The 12,204-nt window shown below is 37.9% G+C and overlaps 1 protein-coding gene across 1 annotated transcript in view; it reads right to left on the reverse strand.

Annotated features, from left to right (window-relative positions):
- Positions 1 to 571: 571 nt before the first annotated feature.
- LOC113065088 (semaphorin-3D-like) overlaps positions 572 to 12,204 on the reverse strand; it is a 47,004-nt gene continuing 35,371 nt past the window's right edge. Inside the window, exons 3-18 of the mRNA XM_026236259.1 lie at positions 12,040 to 12,200; positions 10,093 to 10,155; positions 9,675 to 9,794; positions 9,389 to 9,482; positions 8,762 to 8,890; positions 7,654 to 7,796; positions 6,838 to 6,952; positions 6,661 to 6,730; positions 6,056 to 6,200; positions 4,736 to 4,958; positions 4,104 to 4,192; positions 3,434 to 3,475; positions 3,031 to 3,188; positions 2,613 to 2,677; positions 2,241 to 2,374; positions 572 to 2,131 (exon numbers count right to left, since the gene is read on the reverse strand). Of these exons, the coding sequence (XP_026092044.1) occupies positions 1,694 to 2,131; positions 2,241 to 2,374; positions 2,613 to 2,677; positions 3,031 to 3,188; positions 3,434 to 3,475; positions 4,104 to 4,192; positions 4,736 to 4,958; positions 6,056 to 6,200; positions 6,661 to 6,730; positions 6,838 to 6,952; positions 7,654 to 7,796; positions 8,762 to 8,890; positions 9,389 to 9,482; positions 9,675 to 9,794; positions 10,093 to 10,155; positions 12,040 to 12,200 (2,189 nt within the window). The 3' untranslated portion in view covers positions 572 to 1,693. The remainder of the gene's footprint in view (positions 2,132 to 2,240; positions 2,375 to 2,612; positions 2,678 to 3,030; positions 3,189 to 3,433; positions 3,476 to 4,103; positions 4,193 to 4,735; positions 4,959 to 6,055; positions 6,201 to 6,660; positions 6,731 to 6,837; positions 6,953 to 7,653; positions 7,797 to 8,761; positions 8,891 to 9,388; positions 9,483 to 9,674; positions 9,795 to 10,092; positions 10,156 to 12,039; positions 12,201 to 12,204) is intronic.

Raw genomic sequence — 12,204 nt, forward strand, 5'->3', positions numbered from 1 at the left:
AAGCAAAAACAATTGATAAGAAATTATGTTCACTTTGTTCACAAATGAAAATGACAGGTGTGCTTTACTAAGCTTAAAAATGTACTAAAACAGTACAAAATGTGAACTACCATTCAAACATTAGAGGTCAGCAAGATTTTTTAAAGAAGTTTTTTTTAAAGATGCTTGAAAGAAGTCTCTTCTGCTCACAAAGGCTGTTTTGTCTTCTCAAAAAAAAAAAAAAAAACACTAATATTGTGAAATATTATTCCGATCTAATGTAACTATTTTCTATGTAAAAATTTATTTAAAATGTAATTTATTCTTCTGATGCAAAAGAGAATTTTAGCATCATTACTCCAGTCTTCATTGTCATGATCCTTCAGAAATCCTTCTAATATGATGATTTGCTGCTCAAGAAATATTTCAGATTTTCAATGTTGAAAATGGTTGTGCTGCTTGAAGGGTTAGTTCACCCAAAAATGAAATTTAGCCCATACATTAATTGCCCTGAAAGCATCCTAGGTGTATATGACTTTCTTCTTTCAGACAAATCCAGTCAGAGTTATGTAAAAAAATTTAATCGAAAAAGTCTAAAAAACAGCATGTATTTGAATATAAAAAAACTTTTGTAACATTTCTTTAAAAAAAAAAAAACATGTTTTGAACAGTATTATTTACAAGTCTAAAATCAGTTATTAGGTATTTAAATATATAGCAACCACTACAACATTAAAAGTATAGCATGCTAGAGAGAGTTAGAAACATAAAGGAGAAACCCAACATGTGATCTCCATTACTTATATAACCAACATACATTAAAACAATGTACATTTAGTGATGTTTAACTTTTTTCAGTTTCCACAGTAAGCCAAAGACAACTTTTCATTTAGTTACGGTAAAGAACAAAAGCATGATGGTTCTGGAAATCATTTTCATGGGCAGTGAAGAGAATTTTAAAAAGCTCTTTGATCTTTGGATGCCATTTTCTGCTTCCCATCCCCAGATGCTTTTACACACGAATACATCTTACACATACTGTACACACAAGGGAACAGAGTGGAGAGCTTTGGAAAGGAGTCATGAAACAAACACAATATTTAGTCAAGGATGTTCTCAGGAAAGAGCATAAGAAATTGTTCTTGAAGGGGAAGGAAAGGCATGAAGGGCACATCCTTGGCAAACTTCCTCTGAACATGGAGGCACGTGCTGTTGTCAGAACAAACTTCAAATTTGTGGCCTAAATATGATTGTGTCAAGAGTCCAAATATAATAGCAAACCAATGATATACAGTGCCAAGTGAAAGCAAGAGAAGTCAGTTCATCGTTGCACTGCATTTAGCTCAAAACAGTGCATTAGCTTGTCCATTTTCAATATTAGCTTACCAAGCTTACCTAGCATTTAGCATAGGTGCTTGTCTTTCAAGAAGTTTCACAAACAATAGAAACCGTTAGAAATATTACGTTAAATGTATGGAAAATGTGGATGCCAGACTGCACAAATTTATCTCAGTTGCACAGCTACAGTCTGTTTGATTATAGTCTATTGGATTAAAGCTACATGCTAACACTAGCACAAGCTACAAAATAAAACTTAATAGAGAACCTAATAGAAGAATAATACAGTTCTTATGGTCTGTAGCCCTTTGTTGTTGCGATAACAGTAGCTGGTTTGCTGGTTGCAGCTAGTCAGAATGTAGCTTTAGCCATTAAGCTACAAAGATGCTAGTCTCACAGTCCTTAAGTCTGTGGTTTCATCTCTGTCTAGAGGCTTGTTGGGTGGATTTTGTCGCCTAACTCTCGCTTTACGATTTTCAGCCACTTGCTTCAACTTTAGCGTGCGTAGTTTCTGCTGTCGTCGTTTTTCGCTGTACCAAAGTTGTTCACAGTACTCATCAGACGTTAGCTCTCTAACTCCCATCAGATGGAGTTCCTTGTAGCTCCGTGGCAAGGCTGCGTAATTTCCGGGATGGGTGTTCTGCGCTCTTGACATGTGGTTCTTGGGGATGACGTGGACCTCATAGCGGGCTAACGTGCGGGAGAACAGGTGTTCGTAGGCTATGCAGAGATACAGGCCGGCATTAGCGGATGCTAAGTGCTGGAGAAGGAGCCCACGTTGCATGTGGATGAGGTTTTCTTCACCTGGAACCAACTGAGAGATAGAAAGGGGTTTGTGTTAGAATAGAAGAGTTTGAGTTAAGTGTATATCCACTTATTTTATGGTTTTTGGATTAAGTCTTCAAAACAGGATGTGGACGGACCTCTTTGCTGTTTTGGCTGTGGTTTGGCTGAATTATCCACTTGACCGTGGCTTGTGGTGAACGTGGGATACATTCCAGGAAGGTTGAATTTGTCTCCACAGCGTAAACTGTCTTCAGTTCAGCATCATCTGAACCTGTAGAGACGAATGGACACTTTTAGTTTCCAAAAAGTTTGTATATTTATATCGAACGTGTTCTATTACTTCCAGCCGTTTTGATTTCATATTAAACAGCTGCACACATCTTAGCATGTGTTAGTAATCATTTTGTACACTAGAGGGAGTGGTGTGCATTTTTTTTTTCAGGACTGGCCAATATCATCTACAACCTGAATGTGGAAAGTGGTGAGGTGAACAGAAAGTGATTTATTACCGTCTCTCATGTCCTGACACTGGCTCCAGGGGTCTCCATACCTCACATCCTGTCTCCGGGCACGCCTGCGGACCACAAGAGGATGTTACTGACCCTCAGATACATTATTTGACAGGTTTCCTGGTGGTTTTCAGTACAAGTAATCCAAGACATTTACACGAATAAATACTCCAAATAAAATTAATACAAATTCACTTTGACCAAGCGTACAATTTCTCCGCTGTTGGTTAATAAAACTCAATGTATACATTTAAGACCGAAATCACTTCTAAAAAATAATTAAATAATTTCACTCAGAAATTGCTAGTATATATAATTATTTTACAAAAATTCCTTTGAATAATTATTAAAATGCTATAATGACTAAATGGTTTTCCGACCAATGAGAATGCATTAAATGTAATACAAAGGGAAGTACCTTTTGTTGCTAGGGAAGTAGTTGGTACAGGAGGACCCGTCCCAAGCGCAGTATGGGTCCCGAGCCAGACAGCAGTCTACACACGCTTTACCATACAGCTCACACCTCTGCACAGGAAGCTGGACGACCCCTTCATCACTGCTTACAAAGAGCACTTGCTAGTGAAGAAAAACCCAAAATACATGATGACACATGTATAAACGTGATATAAAACAGACTTACCTTTAACAAACTAATAAAAAATGGTAATTAATAATCAACTTTTATCAAATCTAGCATTTACAGTGACACACTTACAAAGGAAGTCTAGGGGGCAAGACATTACGGTGGGTTTAAAAGCAAAAAGGTGGAGCTCATATTTTTGTTAAAGCAAATGGCCACCCACTAAAACACGTCCACTTACCCGTTTGGTGGAGAGCTCCATGTTTAGTATCGGGGTTTGAGTCTACAAAATAGAAAAAATAGGTCAACACATAAAACGACTAATTTCTTGAACAAAGAGGAAGAAGACAAGCATGGCTGGCGCTGAAAAGGAGCAGCTGATCATAGCAGGCTCTTGTGAAAGTTTTACAGCGTTCTGCTCTTTTGGCTCATTTCTCCTTCATAAACAGCAGCAAATGAGCCTTGACTTTTAAAAGGTCTCTTTCTTCAAATGGCAGGCAATATCTGCTATTATACGTCTCCTGATAGGTTTAATTGACTACGCTGTAATATACATGATGTTTTTGACACAGTTAAATCACTTGAAATATCTGATATTCATAATGTATCTGTGATTTGATCTGAGCAAAACCGACACATTCCTCACTTTCTAAAGTTTTGGATGAATTAGATCTTTTTGTTCACTAAGCACAGTATTCTTAGTGTAACACTTCCTCTCCCGTTCCTGGGTTTGTTCACTTCAATAGACAGCCATGGGAAACCTGGTTTTCTTCTTTGGGAGTTATTTTTGTTTGGGAAGCGCTTGACGTGAAAACAACAACCAATAAGAGCCCAGGGTCAGAGGTCATGAGTCCAACAGATGGCACGATAAACAAGAAGTGAGAGAAGAAACTGAGGTCATTTTAAATTACCTTGAAGACATTAAGCTCTTCTAGAATGATTTCTTCAGTTTCCCAGTTCTCTTTAGGTACAGAGACCACCTTTAATACTCTGCCGTCATCTGGAGATAAAGAAGATTAACCATGTATGATTATGACAGAATTATACCATCTTCTAATAAATCCCTTAATTCACCCGTACTTAGTTACTATGGTGAGTGAGCACTAGCTTTTGGCGTGTGTATATATGAAGCACCCTGAGGGCTGACAGCTGTTACACTGTTCTTGTCCAATACACAGTAAGATTGCGAGTTGGCTCTCTGTACACACAGGTTATGCATATTTATTCTGAGCAGAGTATCTATTTGCCCTAAATGATTCACTTAAATGTGGTTCACGCATACACCCACCACTCCAGGGAACAGATGTTAGACAGGAAAAGAAACATTGGCTCCTTGGAATGTCAGGATAATCCCAGGCAACAGGACCACTGACAAGTGTGGGAACAGAGGTCATCTTTGATTGAATTTACTGGATCTACGAACCGATGTGGGAGATTTCCATATTTGCAGTGCAGTTTTAGGTCTAATGCTAACATCAACCGGTACCACTTTTTATACTAGTATAAAATAAGTAGATCTTTTGTTAAACACTTTCAAACATACCCGTGCCAAGATGTAGGACGTCATACTGCCCATCCTCGGCATCAACCCTATCAACCACGAGCTTCTTTAGCCTGTAGGGGGCGTTGATCCGAGTGAAGACGGGACGCCTATGAATGGGCATCACTGGCTCCCACATCAGCTGATGGGTCCTCATGAAGCTCACAACATCGTCGGGGAAATCTCGGGTGGACTTGTGCAAAGGGTCATAGGTTTCACTCGGACACTGTAGGGATATAGGAGCTTTAGTTACGCTTATATTTTGGAACCCTTTGGGGACTGAATTTGGCTTAACAGTCCCAGACTAAGGTAAAAATAGTGAAAATCATTTGGCAGATATGGATTTTGGCCACTGTTTGAGAACATAGTATAGCAAACATCATAATTCTTGATTATCCATATTGAGAGATGCAGTTCTGAAGGAATCTTCTGTTGTCATGGACAATTCGGTTTAGTGAGTCCCTCCAAAGCAGGGAATGTTACACGTTCAGGTAATCTAGTATGATAAAACTTGCTTACTAAACTTGCCTGTGAAAAGGCAAGGTATTACCAGCTTTTACCTTGTAAATCCACTAAACATGGTGACCTTCAAACGAGGCCCGCAAAGGTAAGAGCATGGTGTCTGAATGAAATAAACACAAGTAGATCCATTTTACAACTATGTGTGAAATGAGTTCAAAATGTATTCATGATCTTAATTGTGCTTTCTAGTCCAATGGTTTCCAAACCTCTTCTTGGAGGACCAAGAACATCCTGCAGAGTTTAGCTCTAACCATCCTTCACAAACTTGCCTGGAAGTTTTTAGTGGATTCAGGTGTGTTATTAAGGGCTGGAGTTAAACTTTGCAGGACAGTAGATCTCTAGGAACAGGTCTGGACACCCCTGTTTTAGTCACTAAACCCCAGAATTTGAAAGGGTTTAGTTGAGGTCAGTCAGTGGTTATGACTTCAGCAACTAATGGAGCAGTCCTCACAGCCCTGATAATTGACTTCCTATTTGTGACCTCACTGGAGTCCACAATCAAGCCACTTTTAACCGCACTGTCGGGTGGCTCCTAGAGTTCCTGCTGACATTTTTACAACCCCCTTGAGGTAGTGCAGCTAGTGCATGGAGTAACTTGCCACATGGTTGCCCCAACATATCTGCAATCCAAAACCAACCGTAGATCTCAAATCTTGCTCACAACACCAAGATTACAGTTTGACCAGTCTGAAGTCTTTCAAGTTGCCAAAAGAAAGCAACTCATACAGACAATATAAAGATATAAAGACAAATCATCTTCTCTACTTTACCAAATATAATTCCTTCCTGTTGAGAGCTTACCGTCCCTGGCCGTGGATAAGGGATCCTCCCCTTGTACTCCATCCAGCGATAATCAGGGCTCTCCTTATGTGCAAATGGCCCATTGAAGGCGGCTCGTATAGAGGCCATGGAATAGATGCAAACGGCTGAACCTCTGAAAACAGAGCTTTTGAAAAGGAAACATGTATTAGTCTGATGACAGGTTAAAATAACAGAGTTCCTCAAGCTTGGTGACCTTTCACCCTCACGTTTCACCCCAAGCTATCCATTCCTTGGGTGGGAGCACCAAAATGGATTGTTCTAAATGAATTGGGCAGGGAGGAGAGCATCCTGTGACCAGATTGTTGATTTTAGGAGAGTTTTTATACTGATTTTAGTTTACAGTATTAATTGAGACCAACAGATTTTGGTGGTTGGAATGAACAAGGGAGGTCTAAGAATCTGAAGAGTTAATTAAATGGGAATGAGTGTGACCGATTGGTTGATTTGGATGGAGCAAATGATAATTCAACAATTGAGATAAACAAATATAAAACTGAAAGGAATGTGGTTCAAGAAGTTGAGGATTATGGGGTGGTGACCCAAAGAATGACTCATGAATCAGACTTTTCAGGTAATAAAGTTACCTGGAAGTGGAGAATATGCCATAGATGACTGGATTCTGTGAATCTTTGGTCTCCAAAAGAAATATGTCCTCTAAAAATAACAAAGTCAGCAGAAAGGAACAAGATTGTTGAATACAATTTTTTTTAAAAGTTTTTGTGTTCCTGTTGACCAAGTATAATCAGAGTGTGTGAACATACCCAGCTCGTCAAAGTGTGTGTCCATGCCTCCAGGTCCTGGTACTGAGCAAACCAGCCTGGCTTTCAGGAAGGTGCTCCAGCGATTAATTAAGCTTCGTTTTCCTCCTATGTCATTCTAATGAACACAAAGAATGTGTAAAGCTGTACACTACCGGACTTTTAATATCTGAACAGATTTTGAAACACTAGACACCATAAAACACATTACCAGACTTTTACATTCTTTCAAACACAACAAACTCATGCAGAAACATTTTGCTCGTTTCTAGAAGAGGCACGACAAATTACAACAATGTGTTCTAATACTGACTTAAAATATTGAGTCTGATATCTTCCCATTTGATGGAAGTCTGAGTCTGTTCCCATCATACACTATGCAGTTTTCTTTTAAATCTGTCAGCTCTGGCTTTCCAAAATCTGTAGACTGGTTCTGACTTTTGGCAACTCTTCCATCACTACCAGACTGCAAACTGTGGCAAAAATCTCTGCAAAAGTTGTGTAGTGTATTCCAGTCTTTATAAAATAAATATCTAAAGCATCTTAAGAATGCTCTAACATGAAAAGCCTGAACTGACAACATAGTTTAATAGACTTGTTACTAGATTAGTGTCTAATTACTCTGAAATAAACCCCTCATTCATCCATTTTTAGACACACAATGCTTCTACTACAGTGCAACAGATGATACTGAGGATTACATGTCTATTCATTAGTATCTACAAAAGACTCATTGATTCTTCATACCAAAAAAAAAAAGTCTTTTGGATCCACTTCAGGTTTTTATTGGCACATTACGACACTGGACTTGGCGCTCACCTTGCAGACACGAGCCACACGACTGTAGATACGCTTGTCCAGCTGGTTGGACTCTACGGCGGTCTCTTTAAAGAAGAAATAGACTTTGTCATCGTCCAAGCTGTGTGTGTCAGGGATAGAATACGATCCCACAAACTCTGGCTCTGTGAAAAGAAATTGGCATCAGAGTGAGGTTGGAGGAAGTCACAAAAGTTAATTAGGCAGCACCGGTAACCCCAAAACAGTGGTTTCCAAATGTCAGACCATGGACCACCTTCTGATCCACTGCCAATATTTTCTAAACCAGTATTTATTCCTTGTATTTTAGCAAAAATGTACATCCTTAAACATTATACATCCTTAAAACAAGACACGTTTGTTTGCCCTCTAGACTTTTTCCCTGTCTGCTGCAAGAAGTTCAGATATAGAGTGATTAGTCACATGACTTAAACATCACAAGTGACTGGCTTAAAACAATGATCCTCTTGGAGCCCAAGAGGTAGCTGTTTGTAAAGCTTCTTCAAAAATGAATAATTTTATTTGTGATTTATTTTAGGTATTTATTTATTTTTGGCCTTTTGCAGCAGTGAAAACTAAACTAGCATTGATTTGGGTAGCTGTATGATAATTGAACAGACTAATATGTTGACTGAATGCTAAGCTAAGATGCTGATTGAAAACAGTTTGCTAAGCTAACAATCCAATAAGTTACAAATATATTAAACTAACAGTATTCTTTGGACGTAAGCTAACTGTTAGCTTGCAAGCTAATTGAAGAAATGTAGAACTCCAATTTTTTTTTTTATTTGACCATTTATAGCTTTGGTTATGACACATGAATTTAAAACTAATTGTCAAGGTTTTTTTTCTTCTTTTCTTCTTCTTTTTTTAGTACCAAGCAGGCCCATGTGTGTCAGCATCCAGGGTATGTATTTTTCAGGCTGCATCCTGAGGAACTTCCATTGATATAAAAGGAAAATCTAAACTGATAGCTGTGCCCAGGTATGTTAAACCTTCTTGCTTCCTAGTTAAATTGGGCAAACAGTGTTTATAATTGTGATATCAATAATAATATGGTGTTTTAACCTATGAGCAATATGAAACAATTACTATTTATTGAATTACTCACCATTTAGCCAGTGGTCCTGGTAAGCTTCAGTGCGGATATAGTGTTGATTGCTGCTATGCACAGATGTGCGAAAAATAGCAGCGTTTGTTCCCATGAAGTCTACAGACGTCCCGGCATACAGGTCCCCATCTAAGGCGAGCATTAATAGCAGTTTAATGAAAATCACATCCAGAACGACTTAAAATGATAAATGATTTTTCATGATATACAACTAATGTTTAATGATTCTACACTCTGACTCCAGATCCTTTGTCAAAATACTCTGTTTTACAGCAGCTTGTGTGAAAACCAAATTTCAGTTATTCCAAGGGCATCATTAAATGGACAAAAAGGTCTCTGGTTGCAGTAATAGCCTTTAATTAGGTAGCATATGGTTTATGCATTTTGGTCTCCTGAGCAATACATGCTTTTAAAAAAAAAAAAATAATATGGCTGACAAACTTTTGTACTGGGAGAAACTTCCAAATTTCCTGATGCAAACTAACACCTGGCCTGGAGTTATATGGATCCAATTATCAATAATTCATATGGGAGAACGTCTAACAAATTGGCCATTTTTGTCCATATTTTTGTCTTCAAAGGGCTGATGGGCTGTTTTTTTGAGGACAATGTGCACAAGGAACTCACCTGTCAGTCGGGCGGTAAAGGGCTCCTGTGGACTGAAGGGACATTTTCCTCTCCCGGATTCTCCAACTTGGCTATGGAGCTGGAAAGTGGGTTTCTGGCATTCCAAAACAAGGCTGTCACTCTATTTGCACCATTACCCTCATTATTACTTCACCTCTATGGTCAAGAACTCTCAGCGTTCAGTAGGGTCCAATTCGCTCTGCAACTCCTCATTTGCACAAGATAACAAGCTTAAAAGTGTTTACTGCCTTTCCCAATGGTTGTTGGCCAAAAAACGTTTGCTTACCTCAAGATTGTGTCCCAGGTCAATGTAGGTGCACTGTGGGTGGAATGCGCCGGTCCCACATACATAGACATGTGTTTTATTGAAGGGCTGTAGGAGTCTCACATAATTGGCACAGTCCATCTGAGAATTACATGTGGTATTTGATTAAAAGCATGATTTTAAAGAGGTGAATATTAATCATTCATTTTAAATCGCACAGCAATGCACCTACTGATTCTGGCCTATTATTGCACATGGGGCTTATGTTAAAACTTTAGACATACACTCCTTTAAGACTCTCCAGCTTGAAATACCCCCCCCCCCCACACACACACACATAGCGCTTACTGTATTTTTATCTGAGTCTGTGAGAGCACTTCATTAAAAAGGCATCTAGGGGTCCTCAAAAGCTTTATTTTTCTATTTATGCCCCACTTACCGATAGATGTTTTCCTGCATATTTGCAGCGTTCAATGTGTTCCTGTCCAGCTGGCCAGTGAATCTAAAAATAAAAGAGACAGTTTTCTTAAGGAATGGAAAATAATGCATAATAAAGCAAAATATTACAAACATTCATAAAATATAATGTATGTGCATCTCTCTCTCTCTCTCTCTCTCTCTATATATATATATATATATATCTCTCTCTCTCTCTCTCTCTCTCTCTCTATATATATATATATATATATATATATATATATATATATATATTAATTTTATTTAAAAAAAATTACATTTAAAAGTTCTTAAATATGTAAAAGATAGTTATTACTTAAAAAATATAGATTATTGTTAACAAAAATTATATGCCCATTTTTATTTAAGACTTTTTTAAATTTGTACAACACATTAATGTTCTTGTAAAAAAACTTTTGATTAGAGCTTGCCTTTTTACCATCATTACTCAACAATCTAAATGCCTCTCAACTTGTAATCATTTCCATGTGGAAATTGACCGAATCATTAGCTGGCAATCAGCACACTGTACATAATTATATAATTGGGAGATGGAGAACCTGGCGTGCCTGAGTTCTTATGAAGATCACGCATGTATGGCTGTGCCATGACCTTACATATGACCTCATTATTTCTTACAGTCAACTTTTGGTATTTCACTATTATAAAAGACAGAATCAATTAACATTGAACCAAATGTAATGTTTATTTAGCTCTAATGACTGGAGTGGAGAATTAAGGCTAGAAAGTATGCAAATGCAGACATTAATGCCTGGCAAACAAATAGGAAACTCGCAATCCTGCTGTAACAACTTTGCAAATAAACCTTCATATTGAGGGGGGCGATAAAGGCACTTTTTAATATCTGCACTATTAAACTGTGTGCTATTAGAAGCTAGCTATAAAGTCAACTAGCTTTAGCTAATTAGCTCAGTAAGAATATCCTCAAACTTGCTTTATAGTAGTGACCTGTAGAAAAATATATTCAAACGCTACAGCGAAGTTTTCAGCACACATTGCGGTTCAAATAGAACATATATAGCTAAAAGAGTTTGTGTTCATGCAGTGTATGTTAAACCGGAGTAGATTATTGTATGTTATGAGATGATTACCTCAGAACATAGTTTCATCTTGTCACTTAGTTTGTCAAAAATCTACAAAAAGTGTGTTTACAGTAGCATATACAATGAAAATCTAGCTTGATTTTGTTTGAGTTGAAAGTTTGGATGTAATTTGCTCAAACCAATCTCAGCTAATATGCTAACGTAACACACGTGAATAATGGTGATGAAGCCATAAGTAAAGTTTTGCAATGTTGCTAGTCAATTTTAAATCCATTGCATCTGAATAGCACTTTTCACAATACATATTACAGAAAATTGTAATGTTAATGTTCATGTCTCTTAATATCTTCATGCCTTATAATCACATTTAGCAGGTTCAAGCTTTGCGATGATAAAGTTTACATTGTTTACTCATCATCATTTATATATAGAGCTGTGCGATAATATAGTTTACATTGTTTTACTCATCATTGCACAATCAAGCAATTATTATATTGTTTTACATGAGTAATGTATGTTTGCAGATAAAACTTTACATATAGAGCTGTGCGATAATATAGTTTACATTTTGTAAGTAATTGTAAGTGTACTACAGTATATACAGTGCTTTTTCATATACTTACAAACTGAGGGACGAGTCAATTTATTTTTTCTGTGCTATTCAACAGATTTATTGTATGTGGTGGAGCAGTTTAAAGACTGAATCCTGTAACTTCAGAGAGCCATGAAAACAACATTACAGATGTACAGATTCATGTGAACAGAAACAAAAACACTGTAGTCATGGTCTGTTTTCACTTTAGTGACCCTTGCGATCGCTAAATGACATCATGCGCTGTCAGATGGTGGTAGTTGTGTGCACTGACCTTGCGTGCCGGTTGGGTGAAGCTGTCAGAGTTTAGCATGTAGATGTGGTCTCGGGCTCCGACCAGCAGCCATCCGCGGTCCTCATCCAGCAGTAGGGCCTGGTACGCTCCCCTCTCTCCACCATCCCAGAACACAGCAGAGCTGTTCCTCGACCTCAGTTCTGC

This window comes from Carassius auratus, chromosome 47 (assembly GCF_003368295.1).
Source record: "Carassius auratus strain Wakin chromosome 47, ASM336829v1, whole genome shotgun sequence".
Taxonomy (NCBI): Eukaryota; Metazoa; Chordata; class Actinopteri; order Cypriniformes; family Cyprinidae; genus Carassius; species Carassius auratus.